Consider the following 24,968-nt stretch of genomic DNA (forward strand, 5'->3'; position numbering starts at 1 on the left):
GGCGGGGCAGGCGGGGCCCGACGTCGGGGCCGGGGCGGGGGGCAGGCGCCTGCCCGAGCGTCCCGGGACGGGGGGGGGGGGGCGGGAGGGAAGGCGTTCCGCCGAGCGTCCCCCCCCCCCGGGACGGGCGGGCGGCATCCGCGACGCCAGATCCCGACGGGCGGGCAGGGCCCCGCCGAGCGTCTCCGACGGGCGGGCCAGGCGTCCGCCTGGGTACCGGGCGGGCGGGCAGGTGTCCGCCGGGGTCCCGGGACGGGTCGGGGCAGGCGGCGCCTCGAGTGTCCCCGGGACGGGACAGGGCATGCATCCGCCGCCGGGCCCTGACGGGCAGGCAGGGCCATCCGCCGTGGGTCCCGGGACGGGCTGGCAGGCGTCCGCCGAGCGTCCCGGGATGGGCGGGCAGGCGTCCGCCCGAGCGTCCCGGGACGGGCGGGTAGGCGGCCGCCGAGCGTCCCGGGACTGGCGGGCGCCTGCCCGCCGAGCGTCCCGGGACTGGTGGGCGCCTCCCGCCCAGCCTAGCGTCCACGGGAGGCGGGCGGGTCAAGGCAGCTGCCGAGCGTCCCAGGAGGGCGGGCAGGCAGCCGCCGCGTCCCTCCCGTGGGACGGGCGCAGGCCGTCCCCTCCGGGGTTGGGTCCGCCCGGGACGGGCCGGGCGAGGCGGGTCGCCGGGCCGTCCCGGGACGGGCGGGCAGCCGTCCGCCGAGGGCGGTCCCGGGACGGGCGGGCAGGGCACGGCCTCCGAGCGTCCCGGGACGGGTCGGAGGGGCATGGCGGTCCGCCGTGGGCGTCCCCGGGAACGGGCGGCAGGCGGGCCGCCGAGGCCGGTCCCCGGACCGGGCGGGCGGCGGCCGCCGAGCGTCCCGGACGGGCGGGCAAGGCGGCTCCGCGGGCGATGGGTCCCGGGAACGGTGCCCGGGCAGCTGCGTCCCGGGAGCGGGTCCCGGGACGGGCGGGCAGGCGGCCCGACGAGCGTCCCGGGACGGTCGGGCAGGCGGCCGCCTAGCGTAAAAACCCGGGACGGGCAGGCAGGCGCCTGCCGAGCGTCTCGGGACGGCCGGGCAGGCGTCCTCCGAGCGTCCCGGGACGGGCGGGGCAGGCGTCTGCCGTGGGTCTCAGGACGGGCGGGCAGGCTTCTGCCGCAGCGTCCCGGGACGGGCGGGCAGGTGTCCGCCGTGGGTCTCGGGACGGGCGGGCAGGCGCCCGCGCCGAGCGTCCCGGGACGGGCGGGCAGGCGTCTGCCGAGCGTCCCGGGACGGGCGGGCAGGCGTCCGCCGAGCGTCCCGGGACGGGCGGGCAGGCTTCCGCCGAGCGTCCCGGGACGGGTGCGGGCAGGCGTCCGCCGAGCGTCCCGGGACGGGCGGGCAGACGGGGCCGCGAGCGTCCCGGGACGCTCAGCAGATGCCTGCCCGCCCATCCCGGGACGCTCGGTGGACGACTGCTCGCCCGTCCCGGGACGCTCGGCGGACGCCTGCCTGCCCGACCCGGGACCATCGGCGGATGCCTGCTCGCCTGTCCCGGGACGCTCAGCAGACGCCTGCCTGCCCGTCTCGGGACCCGCGGCGGGGAAGCGTCCGACAAGCGTTCCAGGACAGGTAGTCTGGCGTCCGCCGCGGGTCCCGGGATGGGCGGGCAGGCGTCCGATGTGGGTCCCGGGATGGTCGGGCAGACGTCCGCCGAGCGTCCCTGGACAGGCAGGATTCCGCTTAGTGTCGCAGTATGGGATGGTTGTGTGAGGTCTGCTACTGGTGCCTTATGGGCAGGTGAGGCCTGGCACATGTGCCTTGACGGGCGAGCGTGGCCTGTCACAGGTGCTGGGACGAACGGGTGAGGCTTGCCATGGGTCGGAATGGCCAGGCGAGCCCTGCCATGGGTTCCAGGACAGGAGGGCAAGGCCTGTGATAGGTCCCCGGACGGGCGGGTGAGGCCCGCTATTTGTGCCAGGGTGGGCTGGTGAGGCCCGCCACTGGTGCCAGGGTTGCCTGGTGAGGCCCGCCATGGGTGCCAGGACTGGCGGGCGAGACCCGCAACGGGTGCTAGGACAGGTGGGTGAGGCCCGCCACAGTTGCCAGGACAGTCGTGGTGCGAGGCCCGCCACAGGTTCTGGGATGAATGGGCAAAGTTCATCGCAGGTCCCAGGACGAGTGGGTGAGGCGACCAGGTTGGGCCAACAGGTGTTGGGCCCCCAGCCGGGAGGCGACCAGGTCGGAACGCCATGGGTGGGACCTTGGTGGGGGAGGAGACTGGGTGGGGCCTCCACTGGGAAGCGAACAGGTTGGGCTGCCTGGGATGGGGCCCCCGCCGGTGAAGCGACCAGGTCGAGCCGCCAGTGGATGGGCCCTTGGCGGGGAGGAGACTTGATCTGGCCGTCAGGGGTGGGGCCTCCAGCGGGGAAGCAAATCAGTTGGGCTGCCAGGAGTGGGCCCCCCAGTGGGGAGGCGACTGGTTATTGCCGCCAGGGTTGAGGACCCTTGTGGGGAGGACACCGGTTTGGTCCCCTGGGATGGGGCCACTGGTGGTGAGGAGAACGGGTCGGGCTGCCTGGCGTCGGGCCCCCGGCCAGGAGGAAAAAAAAAAATAGTAGTTTTTCAGACCTAGCCAAATTTGCTCTAACTGCTCTTTGCTTGCTGCACTCTAATGCTGAATGCGAACGAATGTTCAGTAAAGTTAACCTCTTTAAAACTAAACAAAGAAACAGACTGAAAACAAGGACAGTTAATGGGGCTTTACTCTCTGCTAGTTGCATCAAAAGTTCAGGAGGGTCATGTGTTCATTTTACTCCTGCAAATGATATGTTTTCCAGAATAAATAATCATGCTCAGATATTCCAGAACGTCAGAGAACATGAATTTGATTAGGAAGATTCTTAAAGATATACTTTACAATTATTAATGTTATTAATTCCTTTATCATGGGATAGGTATCAGTACCAGTCATGTTTAATTATATATATTTATTTTAAATTACTACTCAGTGATGCTATTTTGATTTTCGATGTTTTGGGTTGCTTAAAGATATGTATGGGTTGGCCTATCAACTCACATATCTTCGTGTTAATTCGTTATCAGTTTAGTTTACATTATGGAAAGAAGTGACGTTCTAAGCTGTATACTTTTTTTACCACAGTGTTAATACAATATAGTAATAATTTGTCCATAACAATTGTTGATAACATTAACTAATTATTCATAATTCCATTTTTTCGTTTTTGTAGAGAGAAATGTTTCATTTGTATTTTTTTCTTAATTATATATGTAGATTGCAAGATATTAATGACTACAAAGAAATCATACATAAATTCATTATTTTGTCAAATTATAAAAATGTGTTAAATATCAGAAACAGTGTGAGATAATAATTACGATAAAATCTACAATTTTGTACGATATTTTTTACTGAAAACCCATAATTTTGAGGAGCCAGTACGATAATTCCAATCCGAGAGTGTGGCAGCACTGGTCAGAGTCTGGTCTGGTGGAACTTCAGTACAGTAATAGTCGTGGTGGGAGAGCGGCATACCTACGTTCTGTCCTTGAAAGACCTTCAAATTTATTCCTTACCGAAGAGTTCCAGCAGAGGAGAACAGGAATTTGGGACTTTGGATTTCTCGTCTGGAGCCATTTCTTGGTTTAGGCTGCGAAGGTACAGACGAAAAGACATTCTCCTGGTAGGCATGTGTGTTGGGAAAGACACTGGAATCGGATGCGTTTACTCGAACAGCGCTTAAAAGATGAATATATTCGACAACGTTCTTCTCGCGGTTGCCAGATGGAAAGATATTCGAGTCAAATATGTTTACTTGCACAAAATATTAAAGATGAATATATTCAGATAATGATATTCCTCTTACATGTTCCTGTAGGAAAAGACATTCAAATCGGACGTGTTTACTCGAACAGAACATTGAAGAGGAATCTATTCAGAGTTCGACACATTAGTGTGTGTGTGTGTGTGATGTACAATATTTATGTCTAATATATTTCCTCGAACGAATCATTGAAGAGTAAATATATTCAAGCCAAACCCCTAAATACTTCAGTAAAATACACGATTCACTTTATAGGAACAAATTGTTCCAGTTACTCAGTGATGAACAAAAGTGAAAATTATATTGCGCCTAAAAATGTCTTGCGTTGAGAACAGAAAGATTAAAGTAATCTACAGCCACTTCTTCTGTGGTAATAAATTACTTCTATAATAATAATAATAATAATAATAATAATAATAATAATAATAATAATGGCCCCTCATCAAAAGCTAATGAACACATCTCGAATATCATCAAATTCGTACTGTTACTTAATGTCAAGTCACTGTGACGTCATCCGGCCACCGAAATTATTGATCAGTTTACCTGGCGGCGCCTGCAGAAGGCCACTGCAGACCGACATATATAGTTAATATATACTATATATATATATATATATATATATATATATATAATATATCGAGCTACAAGTGTCCTTTAATATCTAATTCGCTACCTCGGCATTAATATATTTTCACAAATATGATAACCGAAGGGGAATATTTTAGTCTATAAGAAATATATTAATTCCAAGGTAGAGCGAATTAGATATTTAAGACAATTGTAGCTCGATGTATGTATATGAATAACGGTAATGTTATATGACTCATATATATGTATGTATGTATGTATATATATGTATGTATATATATATATATATATATATATATATATCTATATATATATATATATATATATATATATATTTATACATATATATATATATGTGTGTGTGTACTACATATATATGTAGTCATCAACAGATCTGCTCCAAATTGTCCATCCATTTCAAACAACCAACACTTATCCATACATGAAACAATATACGCAAAAGGCAACAACAACCCCTAATAAAAATAGTCATTGGTACAATAACTAAAGAATACAACCCATCTCCAACCACCACTGCCCCCCCCCCCCCCCCCCCCCCCCCCCCCCCGGCCCCCGCCAACGAAACAGGCTGGAAAGGTCTCCACCCAGATATCCGAGTAACGTATCGAAGGTGATCTGAGGCGCCTAAAGGTTTGGCTGAAGTCGACTGCCAGGTAAAACACATCATTACCTCAGGTGACCTTCTGGAGACAACAGACGTCTGGGACAGACAGTGGTTGCCTTCTTCTTCTTCTTCTTCTTCTTCTTCATCTTCTTCTTTTATTTATTGTCTTCTTCTTCTACTACTACTTCTTTTTTATTGTCTTTTTCTTCTTTTTCGTGTTTATTGTCTTCTTCTTCTCCCTCTTCTTCTTCATTTTGATTGTCTCTTTCTTATTCGCCTTCTTCTTCTTCTTTATTGCCTTCTTCTTTTGTATTGTCTCCTTGCTCTTGACCATCCGCTGAGTCATTATTTTTATTTTCTTATATTCTTCTTCCTTCTTCTTCTTCTTCTTATTCTTCTTTATCGTCTAATTGTTCTTGTCTTTCCTCTGCATCATTCATTTTTGCTTAGTCCATATTCTTCAATGTCCTCTTTCTTGTACTTCTTCTTCTTCTTGTAATAAAAACGACTAGACTCAGTTTTGTTTATTCTGCTATTTAGCTATTCCTTCTTCTTACTCTTCTTCTTCTCCTTGAATGCAAGCAATCAAGTGCTCGCAAGGCACCCAGAAGCTCATTTCAGTCTATTCCAAGTTCAACACTTGTGCTCCGTCTTCTGTAAGTTTTTAGATGCAAAATTCAATGCCCAATCATTTCATCATCGCAGTCCCATTTATTGTTACATTTATCTACTGTAGGAAAGGTTAAAGATTATATATTACGTTTATCTACTCTATAAAATATCTTATATGATACTGAGGGTAAAAAATAAACACAGTTTTGAAACTGATGAAAAAATGAAATCAATAAAAAAATGAAGGTGGGTGAATGGTAGGCTGTCTTAAAACAACTCAGCAATGACCTGGAAAATGTCAAATTTATTAAGAATCAAAATACAGTTAACATAAAAATGGCAAACGTTACTTGTCCTCGTAAACAGTTCCTAGAAGTAGCAACTCGGCTTCTGATAGGTAACAAATATATGTAACAATCATCTACAAATATGCACACGCTTGAACATTTTTAGATGTACCACAGCTAACATCAGTTCTGCATGATTTTTTGGCCTAAGCAGTGTTTATATGTGCTGATAAAATACAGACACCTGAAAAGCTAAAGTATTTGTTGTAACGAGGCATTCATTCGTATTGCATTATAACAAGTCATATACGGCATCAACTAAATATACGTAGTATATGTGTGTGTATGTGATTTTGTGCCTGATGCGTATATGAAATCTGTAAATTAATGAAAGTTAACGGAAACAAAACTTGGATCAAGAATATATATGCCATCCTACACTGAACAATATTGAAACAGCTGCATTAGTCACTGTAAATTGATTTAGAACTGCATAGTACATTTGGATAATTTGTGAAATCACATCCGTTTAACAAGTCACAAGTATAGTAAAATAAGAAATATGTGCTTAGGCCCTGAAACCTTATAGCTTCGTCATGTTTCAATATCAACATTGCTCTTATTTTGCCATAGACCCTAGTACAGTAAGAATCGGTTTATCACATATTATAATTTTGAATTTTCATTTCCTTGACATTTTTTCATCACCTTCGCAAGATCTATCAGATGCTGATAGACCAAAAGGACAGGTTACAAAAAAAATCAATGCAACTCACTTCTTAAGGAAGTGTCAAGGTAATAACACTTCAGTCACTATAAAAAAAAAAAAAAGGTTGAGACTCGAGGGTGATTAGCACTGCTGCCATATTTTCTTAAACCCGTTCCAACTTTTCGGGAAAAAGGGCGACAATTTGGTAGATTTGGCAAAATTTTTGAGCGGCGCTGCCATTTCCTCGTGTATGAAGTGACCGCCAAGGGTCACAGTAATAAGAGGATTATCTGACCTCCCTCCCATTCGTCGGTACAAAAGCAAAACGCAAGAGATCAAAACAGTGTTTATAAATATTGGACTTTGTTGTACATTTTTCGAGTTGCTCAAAGAAAATTTTAAATAGGGTTATATATCATTCGACCAACAAATGTCCTTTAATATCTAATTCGCTCTACCTCGGAATTGATATATTTTCATATATGTACCGAGGGAGAATTTTTAGTTGATAATAATTTCGTCCGTTTCAGATTTCGTTTCCCGTCCAACTGGACGGTGGTTCGATCCCATGGGGGGACGAAATTATTATCAACTAAAAATTCCCCCTCGGTACATATATGAAAATATATCAATTCTGAGGCAGAGCGAATTAGATATTAAAGGACATTTGTAGATCGAATAATTTATATGAATCACGGTGATGTGATAAGTATTCAGGGTTATATATATATATATATATATATATATATATATAATCCTAATTAAATTTTGCATGCATGTGTATATATTTGTACATATAGTATATACCTTTTATATATGTATGTTAAACATAAGCATACATACACATGGCATGATATATTACTTATACATCGAAGCCACTTGTGAATAAAAGCAAATAGCTGTCCACTCTCAGGATTAACCTTAACCTCGAGGAGGTTAATCCAGAAATTGTACCTTTTTGGATTAGGATTAAATACCTCCTTTGGCAAGATGGGAAACGTGTCAACGCCGCTAATTGTAGGAAAGTCTCAACCTTCCGTAGCTAGAGTATAGTCAAACTGTAGACTGCTACAGAACTGACTGTGTCCGTTGAGCCGCTTCTGTCCTACCACTGCCGCTAATTGTAGGAAAATCTCAACCTTTCGTAGCTAGAGTATAGTCAAATACATAACTGTACTGCTACAAAACTGACTGTGTCCGTGGACGACGGCTGAGGCCTGTTGAGCCGCTTCTGCCCTACCACTGCACAAGTGCTGCAAGGAATTGTCCTTTTTAATGCCCACATTGCACTTTAGATAAGGGATCGTCTCCGTGTGTCAATGCGTGTTATTACCATACGTAATATATACTTAGTTAACTTATATAAGATAAAAGATATCAACAGATGGCAACCTAATGACCCTAACGAGAATCGTGACATTTTCATCTTGACAACAGTGACTGTGATCGTGTTCCGTACCTGTACCGCTGTACGATACTTGCGAGTTGTTCTCTCTCTCTCATACATACTTACATATAACACACACACACACACACACACACATATATATATATATATATATATATATATATATATATTCACAAATATTATTAATATAGTATATGTTTTGTCTTCTAAAAATACCTATTTCTTTTCTTATATTCGAGTTTGAAGATATTTCCCGTCGACATATAGAAACATATATATTTCACAGAATTATTTCACTCACCATGCCGCATATACTTGTGGCAAATAAATATCTACTTTCCCTCACTGTCATGCAAATCGTATCTGTTGTGTGGGATGGACAATAACCAGTAATATTCTAAGCCAGGGGCCTCTTGGAGCCCAACTAGTCATAAGTCGCATATATATATATATATATATATATATATATATATATATATATATATATATATATATATATATATATATATATATGTGTGTGTGTGTGTGTGTGTGTGTGTATGTATGTATATATATATATATATATATATATATATATATATATATAACCTTACATTTAGAAAGGAATTTGTTCAGTAATGAAATTTTCCATGGTCTTAAGTGTAAGGGGCCCATGTGTAAGAGGCCCACTTGCCATCGGGCAAGCTGGCAACCTGCCCAGTTCACCACTGAACTAATTGCACACACATCACAAACAAGTTGGATAAGAGTCATCGCCTTATCGGTGGTCGTGTCTAGTGTTTATACAATTATTCAGCATCAGCCAAAGATCCATTATTCACTTGCACAGGTACTATACATTTCAGGTGAACTACACATGGGACCTCTGGCGTCCATGTCATTGTGATGACACTGAAGAGATTAGATGCTCATGCATAAACACACAAATACATACATACTTAGTGATGTTGAATATCTTCCCACTTTCTCTAAAGTTTTTACTGTTGTTCAAAAGACTTTTAGAAACACTCCAACATGAAACCAACTTTTCCAGCAGCTTTCAAATCAAATGCCTGTTTCTCAACATCCATTATGCCTATTTGAGAGTTCGCTCTTCAGATGACTAACAGGTAGTTCCCTAAGGTATTTTGAATGTTATGTTATCAATATCCGCAACTAAGATAAAAAAAAAATCATTCAAATCCACGATTATAATCCAGGTATCCAGAGCACAATGTTGGCGGCCTCTTTCCGTTGGCAGCGTCGGCTGTGGAATCCAGTGTTCATCAGAAGTGTCACCAGTTCTGGAAATTATGCACCTAAGGAGGGAGTGCCTTATAAAACGACCATCAAAGTACGTTTACTGCAAAGCGCATTACTTTTTGTATAATGGGTTTCCTCGAGAAATGTTTGCATAGTAGTACCAGGCAAATTTCACTTTCCAACGTGTTAACCTTATTTACACCCTGTTCAAGAAATAATACTGGAAATGTCCCTTGGATTAACTAGGCCTATGTGATGTTCATTATTCAAACTGAACCTACTTTAACTGCGTGTATCCTTACAGTGTTGCACTCTAGTTCACCCAGCCTTGCAAATACAAGAAGAATTAAACTATTGGTTCTGGATCAATATCATCCAGTAAGCAAAACTGACAACAATATTTCTGGAAAAGGTATGCAGTTAAATTCTGTATCAATAAGAGAGATTATACTAAGGGTATTTTTCCACACAGGACCAGGATTCCTTCACGGACAGTCCTCGATGTTTGCCAGAACAGGCTGATGTGGTAGTCATTGGCGGAGGATCTCTGGGCTGTAATACCTTGTATCACCTCGTGAGACTGGGGATCACTAACGCTGTTCTCTTGGAAACGAACAAGATTACATCAGGTATTGTAGTGAGAAGTCAGTTAACGTGACCTTTCAGAAGACTTTCACTTTTGTTTCTTGGGGTCCAAAGTATTGTTAGATTTCCACTTTCAGAAAAAGTTCATTTATTTGGTTTAATGGGACCAAAAGTTCTGTTAGACTTTTCCACTTTCAGAACATGTTAATTTTTTGGCTTGTTAAAGCCCAAAGTTTGTCAGATTGTCACACTTTCGGTTATTAGGTAACTGACCCATCAGCCAGCACCTCGCATGAGCAGGCACTTGCATTCTATAGTACTATTGTAGGGCATCTCCCAATTAATGTTCTTTAATCTAACCTACTTATGGGACAAGGAATTTAATATCAACATATCATATCCAGTACTCTAATAGTTTAAATTCTATGCCAAGTATCAGCCCTTTTTCTGGCAAAGTTTTGAAGGTCATGGCAAAGTAGCTTAATATTTTGGCAATTAAATGTACTCTATGGTTAGGTCAGTACGACTCAAGTGCATCTTACATGCAACAAAAATAGAAACGGATCTTTTTATATTTGCAAGGTAGGGAGAATGAAGAAAATACGTTATTGATTATTATCATTTTGGGTCAAATTCACTGCTCTGCACCGTTAGTCACTGAGCTTGATGCATAGGTCTGGCATTAGGCTGAAGATGTGCTACATCACATAGAAGGGAATATCATGTGAAGAATTGTTGCTTTTGAAGAATGTAGTATATCTCTTTAGACTAAGGCAAAAAAATTATATGAATATAACATGGGCCACCTGTTTATATCCCCCTTCCTGTCTGTCTTGTCTTCCAGGCACCACCTGGCATACTGCAGGGTTGCTGTGGCGCCTTAGACCAAGTGACACCGAGATCCACCTAATTAACACCACCAGGGAACTGCTCATTAGATTGGAAGGGGAGACAGGCGTCGATCCAGGGTGGATTAACAATGGTGGGCTCTTCATCGCCTCTAGCAAAGTAAGCAATAATAATAGGGCCTACTCACAAAATTATTCTTCAAACAGGCTGCTGTTGCTGGCAACAAATTGAATACAATAACACTAAATATGAACCGTTACTTCCATAAATTGTTATTTTGATACAGTGTTATTTAAAGAGGATATGAAAACAATACATTTTTAATTCATATTTCGATATTATTTACGAATTTCTCCTCATTTCCAGAGATGAATCAAGGACTAAAGTTACTGGAACATACACTGCTCCTTCATTTCTTAGTTTTGAATTCACGAATTGATGCATTTCTTCTTCTTTGCATTCTCTGTCTTCTTCTTCTTCTCTAGGCACGATTGGACGAGTACAAACGTCTTTTAACGATGGGAAGAACCCAAGGAATCGAGAGCCACATTCTCGACCCGACGGAGACAAAGAAACTTTACCCTCTCATCAACAAGGAGGACATTGTAGGAACTCTCTACTGCCCAGGAGATGGTAAATAGTTCTAGTAATTGTCATGAAAATCCCCATGACTGGGTTAACCGGTGGCCAGATGTTATTAGCAGTAGGACCTACCCTAAGGGACAGCTCTCGCTCTATCATGAAGGACGAGTGAACTAGGCTACATGAAATTTTATGAAGTTTTATTACAAAAAAAAAAAAAGAATTTTGACACATAAAAAACCTGACACACAGTTAACACACATGACATTGTTCCCAAAAGTAATTCTTCACACTTAGTGGTCGGCCACATGGCCCATAAGAAGTTCACAGTTCACTTTGGCTTAAGGCCAGGAAAAACATGGTAATTAACTTAACTGACAGTCGTCGCGGGTCGGGGCGTTACATCTCATCACACTCAATTGCGTTACATGGCCGAGACACAATACAATTAAATACTAATTCAATTAATTAACGAAAATGCGTGGAGGCAAATGATCTAACTGGTGACCAGGGAGAGAGAGAAAATAATACGTCCCACCTCTAAGAGCTTTAGTGGAGGGAGGATGCCTTCTGGTATACATTCGGCACAATCCATGCGACCAGTCAGGCCTTTTCCATTTGGTCCAGATTTAATCCCTGGTCCCGATAGGACATTGCCAATACAATTAACATGATAAAATAATATACAGATGAGTTTCCCATGACCTGAACGAATACAGCTCCCAAACAGAGATAAGTATGCTCATATTTACAAAAAAACATCGCCCGTTTGCCACCAATCATGTTTTCTAGAACTTCCGAGATGGCCCAGGGAATGAATGGTGTAATGTGCCCGAGTTTTTTGGCGCAGGGTATCGGCCTAGGTGTATGAAGCTGAGGCGTGGGAGCCATACTTAACAGTCATGATATGGGTATACCAGTCATATTGCTATTCTCTTGAGCTCTTTCGCTAACTGCTCAATACAAAAGACTTTATATATTAAATCAAATTCACAGAAATAAGCTTCTGTTTCAAAAGTATAATCATGGCTTCTATCCTCTGCATATTGCGCTTTTATAGGACGGTTATTCAACTTTCTTAGACCTAGGTTATTCCCTGACCTCTGCCAGATCATTAAGTTCTCTTTATCGTTTCATCTAATCTTGCAAGCCTTCTTCATCTCCTTCTGCATTACAATAATATTCCTCCCTTTTTTCACGTTTCCTAATCAGTGAATTCAATTAATCTAAGTAAACTTTAATCTTGCAAGCTCTTATCTAACCCTTTCCTCCAGATTTTAACTTCTTATACGTTGTTTTATAGATCTAGAGTTTTCTGTCTAATCTGCAGTCCTACTTTAGCACATATATTCTAGTTATTTCTCCCATCCCTCAGTCCTTAGAGTCTCACGGTGTATTCAGTCTTCCAAAACAGTTTATATGCTGCCACATGTCTCTCCCATGTATACGCTTCTCATTTACTGTCTTCCAGTCCAATAACCTGAAAGAAAACATGAATAAGGCTTATTATCTCTCTTTAGGTACGGTGGATCCAGCAGGTTTTTGCACAGCACTGACCCGTTCAGCAACGAGGTCAGGTGCTAAAGTGGTCGAAAACTGCCCGGTTATTAACATCCAAACTGTAGGCACACTTCTGGGCGGTAAAAAGGTCAGCGAAGTTCACACTCCTTATGGTATCATCAAAACCAACGCCGTTGTCAATGCCACAGGTAATTAAGGCTGGCTACTGTTAGACAATAAATAATTGTGCAATTGTTGTGTACAGTGCATAGTCTATACTAGTTTCAAACAAATGGTCTCATTCTCTTCTGCTCAAGGCGCCTGGGCCAGTGGCATCGCCCAGATGGTTGGTGTGGAGATTCCGTTGGTTCCCATGAAACACGCCTACATAGTAACAGATAGAATTGAGGGGATTGAGAATATGCCTAATGTACGAGATCACGACGCCTCAGTCTACCTAAGGCTTCAGGGCGATGCTCTATCTGTGGGAGGATACGAGAAAGATCCCATATTGCTGGAGAAGGTGAGTATTGCACATAGGTCTACTGCTCTTTTGAGTTGTGATTTTGTATAGCTGGTAAACCTTTGTTTTTCCAAATGATACAAAGTTCTACAATTTTAGAATTAATTGTACTGGGATTTTGTGATAAAATGAATCCTCAAAATACTGTATGCAGCAGACTTGTAACATATGCTCAGATACATTTGCTAGCGTAGTTTGTAAAGTCCAAAATATGGTTTATGAAGAAATGAATATGCATTTTCACTATCTCCCTCTAGAGTAGGCATAAACAAGATGCAACGAAAAATACATGCACTGCACAAGTGACACTTACATTAATACTTATTTGTGTTGTTCTGCGTGCACGAATGCTTGAAAAACATTTGGAAATTTCTAAGCATATTTAACCTCTAAGCATTGTCACATTTTGTCCTCCAACAATAATTTTTAATGCATTTGGTGAAATGACTAATTAACCATTCAAAAACAATCTCCCTGCAGCTGGCTTTTAAGTTTATTGTGATCTCAAAGGGGATTTTGAACTTTGACAGCAGCTTCTGAATAAGCTTTAATACAAGGCTTTTTGGATGTTACCCCAGTTAGATAAGGACTTCGCTTTTGGCTTATACGAACTAGACTGGAATGTCTTTAGTGCCCACATCGATGGTGCCATAAACAGGGTTCCTGTTTTAGAAAAGACTGGAATCAAATCCACTGTCTGTGGTCCAGAGTCGTTCACACCAGACCATAAGCCGCTGATGGGTAAGAACAGCAAGTAACTTGTAAATTTTTTCTTTAGTGATTCAGGAAACTATATGACATTTTAAGAAATAAATCATCTGGCATGTCACATTTAAATACATTGACTGTGTTTAGTATGTTGTAAATTTATTTTGTACATATATATTTTCTAATTAACAGTCACTACAAATAACTATACACCATTTTCTTTAGTGAGCTTAGCAAAATTCTCAATATCTTAAATACTTCGGTCAATTTTTCTTAGCATTTAAAAATTTCATAGATTGATTTAATAAACAGAGATTTAACTATCATTTCAAATTAGTTAAGAAATTAATTTAGGAAGTGATAAGGACCATTGACCTGGCATACATTTTTTTTTTTTTTTTGGCTGTAGGCCGAGGGGGGGCTGGTTAGGGCTTGTTTAAACAGACAGCATGTCAGAAGCACGACAACTTGTTTCGTCAACCTCGACTTGAGTATAATTTACATAGTTTAGGTTGCAGAACTTAATAACCTGTAAGATAATTGGTTCGTATGACCTCCCTTCCTTATGCACCTATCCTAACCCATATCCTTTCCAAATCCTTGTCTACAACCAAAGTTTGAAGCGGCCATTTGTACTCTGTCATCGGAACATGTGTTGGTAAGTAGAACAAATCTTATCAATGTAGCCATTTATTTCCACAAACATAATTAGAGGTCACTGGTTTTACTGACTAAATAGATAGGATTTGTTATCAGTTTAGGGATGAATTAAGATGAGTGTCCAAACTAGGCTAACTTTAAAGTACGTCGATTTACGATTACCATATAGGCTAGGCCACCATGGTCACGGGTGGACGATTCGAGTCAACAGTTGTTTGATAGGAGGCAGTTTCGTTAATTAATGTTTAATTTGCTTGTTTAAGACGTAATGCACTGTTTTCCTTACCTTAGTTAATTTTAGTTTTTTTTTTTTTTTTTTTTTTTTTTTTTACATAGGCTGTTGTAATATTGGAGTTTATGAGAACTAATTGTGCATAGACTTAGATTTAACAAATTTGCAAGGGTTTACATAACTACATGGATATAATAGAACATTCAGCCAAAAATAAGTCTGTCTGTATACTTACCATTACTATTTGTGATTACTTTACCTTAGCTTTACTTTAACCAGGTCGAAACTTTATTGAATTCCTTGGCCTAACTGAACTTCCCAGGAAATCTTATGGCCTTGGTTTAATTTACTCAAAGTCCTCATTAGTTTCATTGAATTTGCCCAAATTACTCGTACTTGATTTAAATGAGCCTACTTAAGCTTGCAGAGCAATTTATTAATCCTTTGGACTTTCTTATACAAGTCTGAAAACATGTTATGTGCCTGGAAGAATTGTGTGCTTAACAGCCCGTTTCATACAATTTACCTTATTACCAGAGCATTCAGTGGAAAGAATTACCCTCGTAATTTTGTAGTGTATATTCCTTCAATCTTCCCACTGAGTGAAACAAATTTCCCACATAGTCATTCACCACTCTTATTTTCTTATAACCACATACAAGTATGTCTAAAGTACAACTGTCCTATCTACTCAGTTATCAGCAAACATTTGAACACAGTTTTGCAGGCATGAAAGATGTACATTTTCATAAATAGAATTATAATCACCTTTCCAAAAATGTACCCACAGGTGAAGATCCTCACATCCAGGGGTTCTTCCACTGTTGCGGCTTCAACAGTGCTGGAATGATGTTGGGCGGAGGTTGTGGAGATCAGACAGCCAAGTGGGTCGTTCATGGCAGGCCTGACGTTGATATGTTCGGATATGACATCAGAAGGTGGGAGAGATTATTTAATTCATTGGAGAATAAATTGTTATCTTCCTTCTGTTGTGCCATTCTTTGGTTATTCAGTTAAAAGGAGGAAAGTACTCAGTTTACTTTATCCCTAATCAAGTAAAAACAAATCAAATGACAAAGCATCATGAATTTTACTGTTTTTTATTTCTAAAATGCTTTGGTGTTCCTCTGATTGATTATGATCAGAAAAACCAAAATGGGCAAAAAAAATTTTTTTATTTGTTTAGTAAACTAAATACAGTTCTACAAGCATGCTGATCCTACCTTTTCATCAGATTCCACACTTCCTTGAACTCAGACAAAGACTGGGTCGTGGCAAGATCTCACGAATCTTACGCCAAGAACTACAGCATCGTCTTCCCTCATGATGAACCACTGGCTGGTCGAAACAAAAGACTGTCGCCACTGCACGAGGTAGGCAAGCTGTTGCTCCTCTTGACATCATACTCAATTTCTTGTCCGTTACAAATTCCTCAAGAAAACATCAGATTCCATTCACTGCTAAGGATGCATCCAGAATACAGTAAGACATGACATAAACACATGTCGACAGCTTGCTACATATATATAAAAAACAGGTTTAAAACAAGTCAGTGACTTTAAGGGGAGAATGAAACATTAGTCAATGCTGGGTAGTCTTATGCAGAAGTGGTTAGGACTACCAATAAGTCAACTTGTAGTCAACCTGTTCGTGATGTTTGTGTGATAAGTTACTGAAATCTGTTTAATACATATTTGAATGAGGTTATGGCATACCTTTACTGTACCATGGATGCATTATAGCATCCACAAGAGACTTGAACATCATCATTCACTGAACATCATCTCTATCTAAGATCCTAGAGGAACAAGGCTGTGTATTCCAAGAACGACACGGATGGGAGCGACCAGGGTGGTTCAATTTAGTCCCCACTCCAACGCAGCCTTACGACTGGTATGGAGCCTATGGATCCCCTCTAAACACAGACCAAAGATACGGCACAGCCCTGACAGCTGATTATTCGTTTGACTTCCCAAAGCATCATGACCTGGTCAGTAAGATTATTTGATTTATTTGTCTTCATGAATCACCCTCACAACACTAGTTTTTATTCACATTAGAGATGGTAGAAGTAACAGGGCCATGACTGAAGGGGCATTTTTCTTTCTAACTTTTGGAGCTGGGTGACAGGGAACAGATTTAAAGGTTGCTAAAGAAAACTCTTATGTATCTTATGTACCTATCATAATTTATTAACGTTATTACTATAGTCTGTCTGAAGACCATCAAAAGAGCCTTAACCTGATTTATTGATTTTATAACTACAGTTCCTCAAATATTCTTAACAAAACATAGCCTAATTTATTAAATAAAACATACGATTAAGTAAACAAAACCATCATACAATCTCAGACGCTACTGGTTCAAAATAAACAACAATGTCACACACTCTTGCTCCCCAGTGTCTTTCACATAAGTAAGTTCTGAAAATCTCAACTCACTGGATCGAATACTTTCATGGGAAAGTACGCAGCCATCAATTGAGCCAAGAGTTAGAAGACTTTTTATGACCAAAGTCAACAGCAATGTATTAGGGACCAATTAACTTATATCTCTCTAACTTTCCACTGTTCAGAGAAGTTCTCCCACACTGTAAACACTGGTCACCCCAACACCTTTCTTCTTATGCTCACAGGGCCTCCAGCTCCCTACCAGCTTAAATGACCCTTTGCTCCTCATTCACACAAGTTGTTTCCCCAGTTGATTCCAGTCTATATTACTACTCTTACACTTGGAGATTTCTGGGCACTAAGGCTGAGGGATCATCCTTATCCAGTGCAGTACAAACACAACATGGTATTCCACACTCACGTCAGGATCCCTCCTCAAGCTGGGTTAACACTACCTTACATAAGACTTCCTATGAAAGGTGAATTGCTTATTGCTATTACCTCCTATTACAGGTGGAGGGGAGGTAAACCATCCATTACTCAACCTGCACCAAGAAAAAAATAGAGAAAAACAAACACCCACACACACATTTTCGTGAAAACACTCATGACGGGGGTTTACCAGTAGCCTGATGACTGTGGCTATATGTCCTACCCTACGGAACAGCAATTGGGACTGTCGTGAAGGGGGAGTGAATAGGGCAGGACGGAATTTTACAAGATTTTATTACAAAAATAAATATTTACCTCCCTTAACTACTCTTACAATAATCCAAAGCAAATACCCTTATACTTTACAAATAACTGATTAGCTTCGCAGATGGCCACGTGGCCCCTAAGAGATTCACAGATCAACACTGTAGTAAAGAAAACCTATTAAATTTACTAGTTAATAGTTGACGCGGGGCAGGGAATATAACGTTTGTACTCACAGCTCCGTTACTTGGCAGAAGGACACAATTCAATGAACACTGATACAAATAAACTAATGAATGCACATGGTGGCGAATGATCTAGCCAGCAACCAGTGAGAGAGAGAAAATTATACGCTGCCTACCTAGATGAAGTTCAGTGGTGGAAAGACGCTCATCTTCACTTTTGGCATGTTGTACGTAATCAATTTGGTGTTATTCTAATGGCCCTGATTCAATCCCTGATCCCAGTAGGATAGTTCAAGAACAGTTTACGTGATGAAAAAAAAACATAGATGTACTTCCCACGACCCAGACGAATAAAACCCCCAAATACAGATAAATACACACAGAGAACCATCGCCTTCTTGCCGTCAGCTACATATTCCATTACTTCCGATTCAGGAGCACGGCAGATTCAAGTCGAGAAAAGACTCTGCACTCATCTTTTAACGACACACATCATGTATTCCCAAACAAAATATACATACAAAACAAACTATTGGCAAAAAAACATAAAATCGTCAAACGAAACAAACATGAAAAACTAAACACAAAATTCATCATACAAACCAACTTTCCAAACGCCACCACATGGCTATTAAATCTAAAAGTTTCTAACATGGCCTGATAACTGACGTTTAAGAAATCAAATGTACGAAAATACCTAGTTCCATCTATGCCCTTTCTTTAATCTCAGATCCAGAAGGAGTGCCTAGGGTGCCGTAACGCAGCTGCTGTGTTTGATATGTCCTACTTTGGTAAATTCTACATCACAGGACCCGATGCCCAGAAGGCTGCTGATTGGCTGTTTTCTGCTGACGTCAGCAGGGACACTGGCATGACTGTCTATACTTGCATGCTCAATAAACATGGAGGCATCGAAGCTGACTTAACAGTGGTACGTTTGACATATTTTTTTTTTATTCCCCCACTACTGAATTGACTTAAAACCAGAGTATGGTGAAGAAAGCAACGCAACTCCCTCCACCTTACTCACAATAACTCTCAAGACCACGTCATGTGAGCATGTTTTCTGACTTTATTCTCTCTCTTTTTAGTACCTTGCCAATAAATTTTGCACTGAGTACCTAATACAAATGACAAAACTAAAGGTCTACATGTTTTTGTTTGCATAACATTATCGTCATGAACTTGCATGACTTCTTCAGTTTTGTAATCAATAGCCACTTAATCCAAAGCTCAAGGCAAGGTCTGAACGATGCCCACATCGACATATTTTGCCAAATCATTCACAAAGTCATTTTGGAAAGTATGTTTCCGTTTCATTGCTCAAAATCAGATCTAACATTTCGTTCTATAATATATTGTAACATGATCACTTGAGCATTTATCTAGGTAAGGCATCTTTCATGTACCCTTTCTATAGTAACATCTCACAGTTTTTCCTCTTTTGTCTCTGTTTTTTCCTCCCTTTACCTGAATTACTTCAGCCATTCTAATCCCTTTTCTCTGATTATTATCATCACCACTGTTATCAGAGTATCTGTGAAGGCGGTGAAGGGTCACCTTGTGACCCAGCATTTGAAGGCAGAGGATTTTACCTGGCAGCCGGAGGCGCAGCGGCACTCCAGAACTTAGCACACATCCTGAAGGAAATAAGGACACACGAATGGGATGTCCAGTTGGTCAATCACACTGACGATATGGCCATGTTGTCCGTGCAAGGACCCAACAGCAGAGGAATCCTCCAGACGGTTTCTGATGACGATTTCAGCAACGAGGCCTTCCCATTCTCCACGCACAAAGTCATCGATGTTGCTGGACACAAAGTGAGAGCGCTGAGGCTGTCCTTCGTGGGAGAAATGGGTAAGGCTAATTCATGTCTCAAGTTTAGTTTCAGTAAGGTTTGTTTGAGGAATAAATTTGTGATTATTGCTATTACTCTAAATAGGTAAGTTGATGTTGAACAGGACAAAATCCAAACATGAAGAAACTGGGTGAAGAAGGCAAGAATCAGCGATACTGATGAATAAGTACATGTGTCATTTAATATGAATCTCTCTTCGACGTGATGATGTCAATCTCTTTTCTCAGTCCGAGCCTCTTTTCCAACAGGATGGGAACTCCACATTCCTAACGACTCTGCAGTCGAGGTCTACAAAGCCATAATGAATGTTAACAAGCCCTATGGGCTGGTCAATGCAGGATATCGAGCAATAGACTCCTTGTCATGTGAGAAAGTAAGTCTCAGTAGGTAATAACCTGTACTTGTTTGTAAACCATGTAATACGACTTTGATTCTTTATTAGTGAAAAGAACTTTTTTCTTTTTACTTTTTGTTTTCACGCTTTTAATCTCACTTCTTTGGGTCTAATTTTCCTTTGACAACCTAATAACGGTACCCGAAATCATCAGAGAAATCTCGTCATAACTGATGATGGCATTGGTACACCATATAATCTATCACACAGCACTGTAAGTCAGGTGTGTAGCTACCTTAATCCATCCTTTTATTGGATCTCCATAATCGAATTCCATGCGGCGCATGACCTTGCCTACCATATAAATACCACAACCCTGAGCAATCTAATCATTCACTTTTTCCAGGGATATCGACACTGGCACGCTGATATCCGGCCGGACGACACTCCGCTGGAAGCCGGTCTCGCCTTCACCTGCAAGCTGAAGACAGACACCAATTTCTTAGGAAGAGAGGCCATAGAACAACAGAAGCTCCAGGGCATTAAGAAGAAGATCGTCACCATCACCCTGGATGACCCAACAAAGCCCCTTTGGGGTCTGGAAGGTATCTGGAGAGACGGAGAACCTGTTGGCTACGTCAGAAGAGCAGAGTATGCCTTCACTTTAGAGCGAGCCTTGGCCTACGGCTATGTGCGTCGACCTGATGCTGGAAACGTCACAAACAACTTCCTGAAAACTGGAAACTGGAAGGTTGAGTCGAAGGGAGAGCTGCTTGATGCCAAAATTCACCTTCAATCGCCTTTTGATCCTAAGAATCTCAGAGTGAAGGGATTATACAGTGAACTCTAAGTGTATCTGTGAGGATGCAAGTGCTCTTCAAGAATGTGGATACTACATTGCATTCATTGACATTCCTCGAATCTACATTTATCGACATTCCCTGTTGATGATTCATATCCATACCTTACCTTACAATTCCAGCCATCGGAAAACTATGATCTTATACAACCGTCATAATTCTTAAATAAATTTGTTTTAAATTCAGAGTATTATTCTTCCTATTAATATTTTATCTGTCCATCAAATTTGTTCAGAAAAGATTGTGAATAGATGATGCTGAAGTACGTTAATGAACTGTATTTCAAGAAACTTTAGCATCAAATTTCTGTTTTTCATCTCTAAACTGGCTCCAGCTTCTTGTTCCCATCTACTTTGATCTGATCATACCCTTGCTAACATTCACTATCAGCTTCCTCCCCTACAAACACTAACAACATCTCTCACCTTTTTCTGCAGCTTCTGCTCACTGTCACCAAATATAGTGGATTCACATCAACCGTTCATTTGATGTCTAGGCCACTCCCTTACGACGCTCCTGATTTGCTGTTGATAACCCAGTCACAGGGCTGGAAACTCAGTCGCTCTCGAGAGTTCACATGGTTAGGATCTATGTTGCACCTCTCCTGAGTATACGTCTTTCAGGATAGGTAGAACGTACATCCTGCTTATGTGAACTCTCTCGAGAGACTGGGTTTCCAGTCCTGTGATTGGCTTATCAACACTCAATCGGGAGCGTCGTAAGGGACTGGCCTAGACATCAAATGCACGGTTGATGGGAATCTACTATAGTACTGGATCTGAAAATATCAGCCACTCCTCACCCAACTCACGGCCACTTCACAATTATTATTATTTTCTTTTTTACTTTTGTCATCATTTATCCATAAAATTATTGGGTTATGTAATTGGAAATCACCTTCATCACACATTCTCATAGAAGCGTCATTTTCCTCAAAAGTACTTTTAATTACTCTCAACAATTACCCGCTACACCATGAATTCGCATTCTCTACACCCAATCTGTTATATGACCAGTGCTTGATACACACAGCATCTTTCTTGTCAAGATCTACGGTGACTTTAGTGACTTTAATATCAACCAAAGTATTCTTCTTCAAAACTATCATGGTGGCTTTAATATCAGCCTAAGCATTTTTCTGCAAATCCTATCCTTTATATATATATATATATATATATATATATATATATATATATATATGTATATATATATATATATATATATATATATATATATATATGACTCACGAAAATCAAGTTTTTTATTTATTTTTTTCAATATCTTCCACCAGAGATCTTCAGCATCAATAATCAAAATAAAACAATTGTGGCATCAGTGTTTTGTAGTATATCACTTAATAACTTGTAGTTCCTTGTTCATGCATTATACGTTCACAATATTCTCTTAGCTATAACACATTTTCTCAAATATATATGAAAGTTGTACTGCATTTTTTTTTCATTACCAGTAACCTATATGTTATAAGACTATAACAACTTTTCGTTATAATTATGATATACTGTACTATCTATTTAGTAAATGACATTATCGTTCTTCCTTATCTGTTTTTCCGTTCCAGGACATTTTTAAACCAGTGTTTCCTGAAAGTATTTCGGGGAGAGTATCGTTCGTGGGGGCAGGGGTGGAGAACGAGATTAACGTTCCTTACTTTAATGTAAGATTAACCTCTGGTCTATATTTCTTACTCATTTCAAGCAATATTTAATCATTTTATTTTATTTTTTTAATATTCTAATAACAGGTTTACTATTACTCAGTTTGTTAAGAAATTCACAGTTTCGTGAAAACAAATTGTTAAAAAATATCCACAATTATATATTAAAAATATAGAACAAAGACTTTCGAACACCTGAACGGTGTTCCTCATGATGAGGAACACCGTTTCAGGTGTTCGAAAGTCTTTGTTCTATATTTTTACATAGAAATATATTTTTAATATATAATAGTGGATATTTTTTAACAATTACCCAGTTTGCTAGGGTCTTTTATCTTGGCTACAGCTAAAACATGGAATAGTTTGCCCAGTGCATGTGTGCAATCTTCGGATCTCCAAATAATGTTTGAGCGAGGAGCAAATTCATTCAAATTCACTGCTGACGTCACCTGAATGTGTAAGTGTTTACATAATAAAAATATGGAATGTTATTCCATATATGTAAAAGACTAAAACTAAAGAGGTCAACCAGATTTCTTGCAGGAATGTGATCAGACTAGAGACGCTAAAGATGACGTATACAATAAAGTATGTAGGCTAAGTTGACATGCCGTCATCTGTGGTCATTCATTTGTTTACAAACTTTAGTCCAAGCTTCCTGCTTGAGACAAACACCGTGACCTATAGCTCAAGCGGCCTACGTGATTAGTAACTATGTCATCTGATTGTATGTTCGTATGTAACTATGTCATCTGATTGTATGTTCGTATGTTCGAGCTACTGTCTGCTCCTTTATGACTTGTAACCGAGATGGTAGACAGGGCAGAATAGAGTCAGCCATCATCATTAGAAGACCTGTACCTCTTTACCCAAGCTTTATCATGTAGAGAGAATAGAATTAGCCATCATCATTGGCAGAAGCGATCAAGCTATCGTCATTAGAAGACTTGTACAATCCTACTTGATCTTCACCATGTAAATTCAGAGAATATAAGTATTTTTGTACTTCGGGGTTTCTACTAGAACCTAACCTCATCACCGAATCATCATGAGTTTAACACATCGTCGTCCTAACCAAAGAAGATAATACCGACTTCGTAAGTGATCTACAAACCCCAAGACACTCCCATGAATATGGAAGTGCAATACCAACCGACTTAGCGTAAGATTATCGCAAGTCTAACATTACCTCATAGGGCGCCTTATTATACAAGGCGACAGCCCTAAAAAATGTAGGTGTGTCGGCTTTATCGTATTCTCTCATAATTATGTATTAAGCACCTTATAACACACTCTCTCTCTCTCTCTCTCTCTCTCTCTCTCTCTCCGCGGGCTGATTTAGAGCCCTTTTGAGTTTGTAGTTGTTGACTTTTTCCATGTGTTTTCAGATGAAAATATAAAGTGAGAAATTTTAGCTTGTTCTTATTCGTTTCCAGGTTTGTTTTTAACCATTTTTGCTGCAACTAAGTCTATTCTTCTTCTTTTAGGAATAGCGTATCGTCCTTCACCTATGACACCAGTGATTTGTATACCAGAGACTTTATAGGGTTTCCGTTTGTCGTGTCAATAAATATTCTCGCATCGTCTACCAATTTATCAGAAATCGTTTATATCATCAAGAGTTCTCTGCTCTCTTAACTCTTCTCTGCACGGCATGACGATATAAATATGAAAAGAGTTTACGTCATTACGCAAACCATCTGTTTATCTTATTTTGTAGCTCTTAGGTAATTTAATAGCTCGTCAATTAAGTTTTCTTTAGATTCGCTTATGTCATTGATCTTATCTGTCGCATCATAACAAGCAGATGAAGGATGATGGCGATCATGGCGTTAAGATCTATAGCAAAACACTAATATAAAATTTAACACGTTTGTATTTGGTTTTGGACCCATTAAAACCTCTCATTCTTAATAATACACTCATTTATTTCAAATATATAACAAAACAAAGCCTGAAAATTCATAAAATTAGAATGCATCAGTATCGTACAATAGATCTCACGATGACATCCCGACGTCTGGCACTTTGCTGATGACGTCATTATTG

General features: G+C 41.2%; 1 protein-coding gene across 2 annotated transcripts; it reads left to right on the forward strand.

The window, feature by feature from the left end:
• Positions 1 to 3,473: 3,473 nt before the first annotated feature.
• Positions 3,474 to 21,425, forward strand: LOC135203036 (sarcosine dehydrogenase, mitochondrial-like). 2 transcript variants are annotated; one of them, XM_064232618.1, is made up of 15 exons: positions 3,474 to 3,664; positions 9,237 to 9,370; positions 9,752 to 9,908; positions 10,709 to 10,872; positions 11,199 to 11,346; positions 12,816 to 13,004; positions 13,113 to 13,318; positions 13,897 to 14,059; positions 15,709 to 15,856; positions 16,153 to 16,291; positions 16,714 to 16,908; positions 18,920 to 19,120; positions 19,722 to 20,049; positions 20,299 to 20,423; positions 20,791 to 21,425. In XM_064232618.1, the coding sequence occupies exons 2-15, from the start codon at positions 9,251 to 9,253 to the stop codon at positions 21,232 to 21,234; spliced, it is 2,727 nt and encodes a 908-aa protein (XP_064088688.1). In that variant the 5' UTR covers positions 3,474 to 3,664; positions 9,237 to 9,250; the 3' UTR covers positions 21,235 to 21,425. The 2 variants fall into 2 exon arrangements, with proteins under 2 accessions (XP_064088688.1, XP_064088687.1); XM_064232617.1 differs by having other exon boundaries at positions 3,474 to 3,639.
• The last annotated feature ends 3,543 nt before the right edge of the window (positions 21,426 to 24,968 follow it).

This window comes from Macrobrachium nipponense, chromosome 33 (genome assembly GCF_015104395.2).
Source record: "Macrobrachium nipponense isolate FS-2020 chromosome 33, ASM1510439v2, whole genome shotgun sequence".
NCBI classification, from domain to species: Eukaryota; Metazoa; Arthropoda; class Malacostraca; order Decapoda; family Palaemonidae; genus Macrobrachium; species Macrobrachium nipponense.

Coding starts and splice junctions, on each gene's coding strand:
- LOC135203036 (XM_064232618.1), top strand. CDS start 9,251: ATGTTGGCGGCCTCTTTCCGTTGGCAGCGTCGGCTGTGGAATCCAGTG. Junction 9,371..9,751: donor CTTATAAAACGACCATCAAA/GTACGTTTACTG, acceptor TTTTCCACACAG/GACCAGGATTCCTTCACGGA. Junction 13,005..13,112: donor CGCCGTTGTCAATGCCACAG/GTAATTAAGGCT, acceptor CTTCTGCTCAAG/GCGCCTGGGCCAGTGGCATC.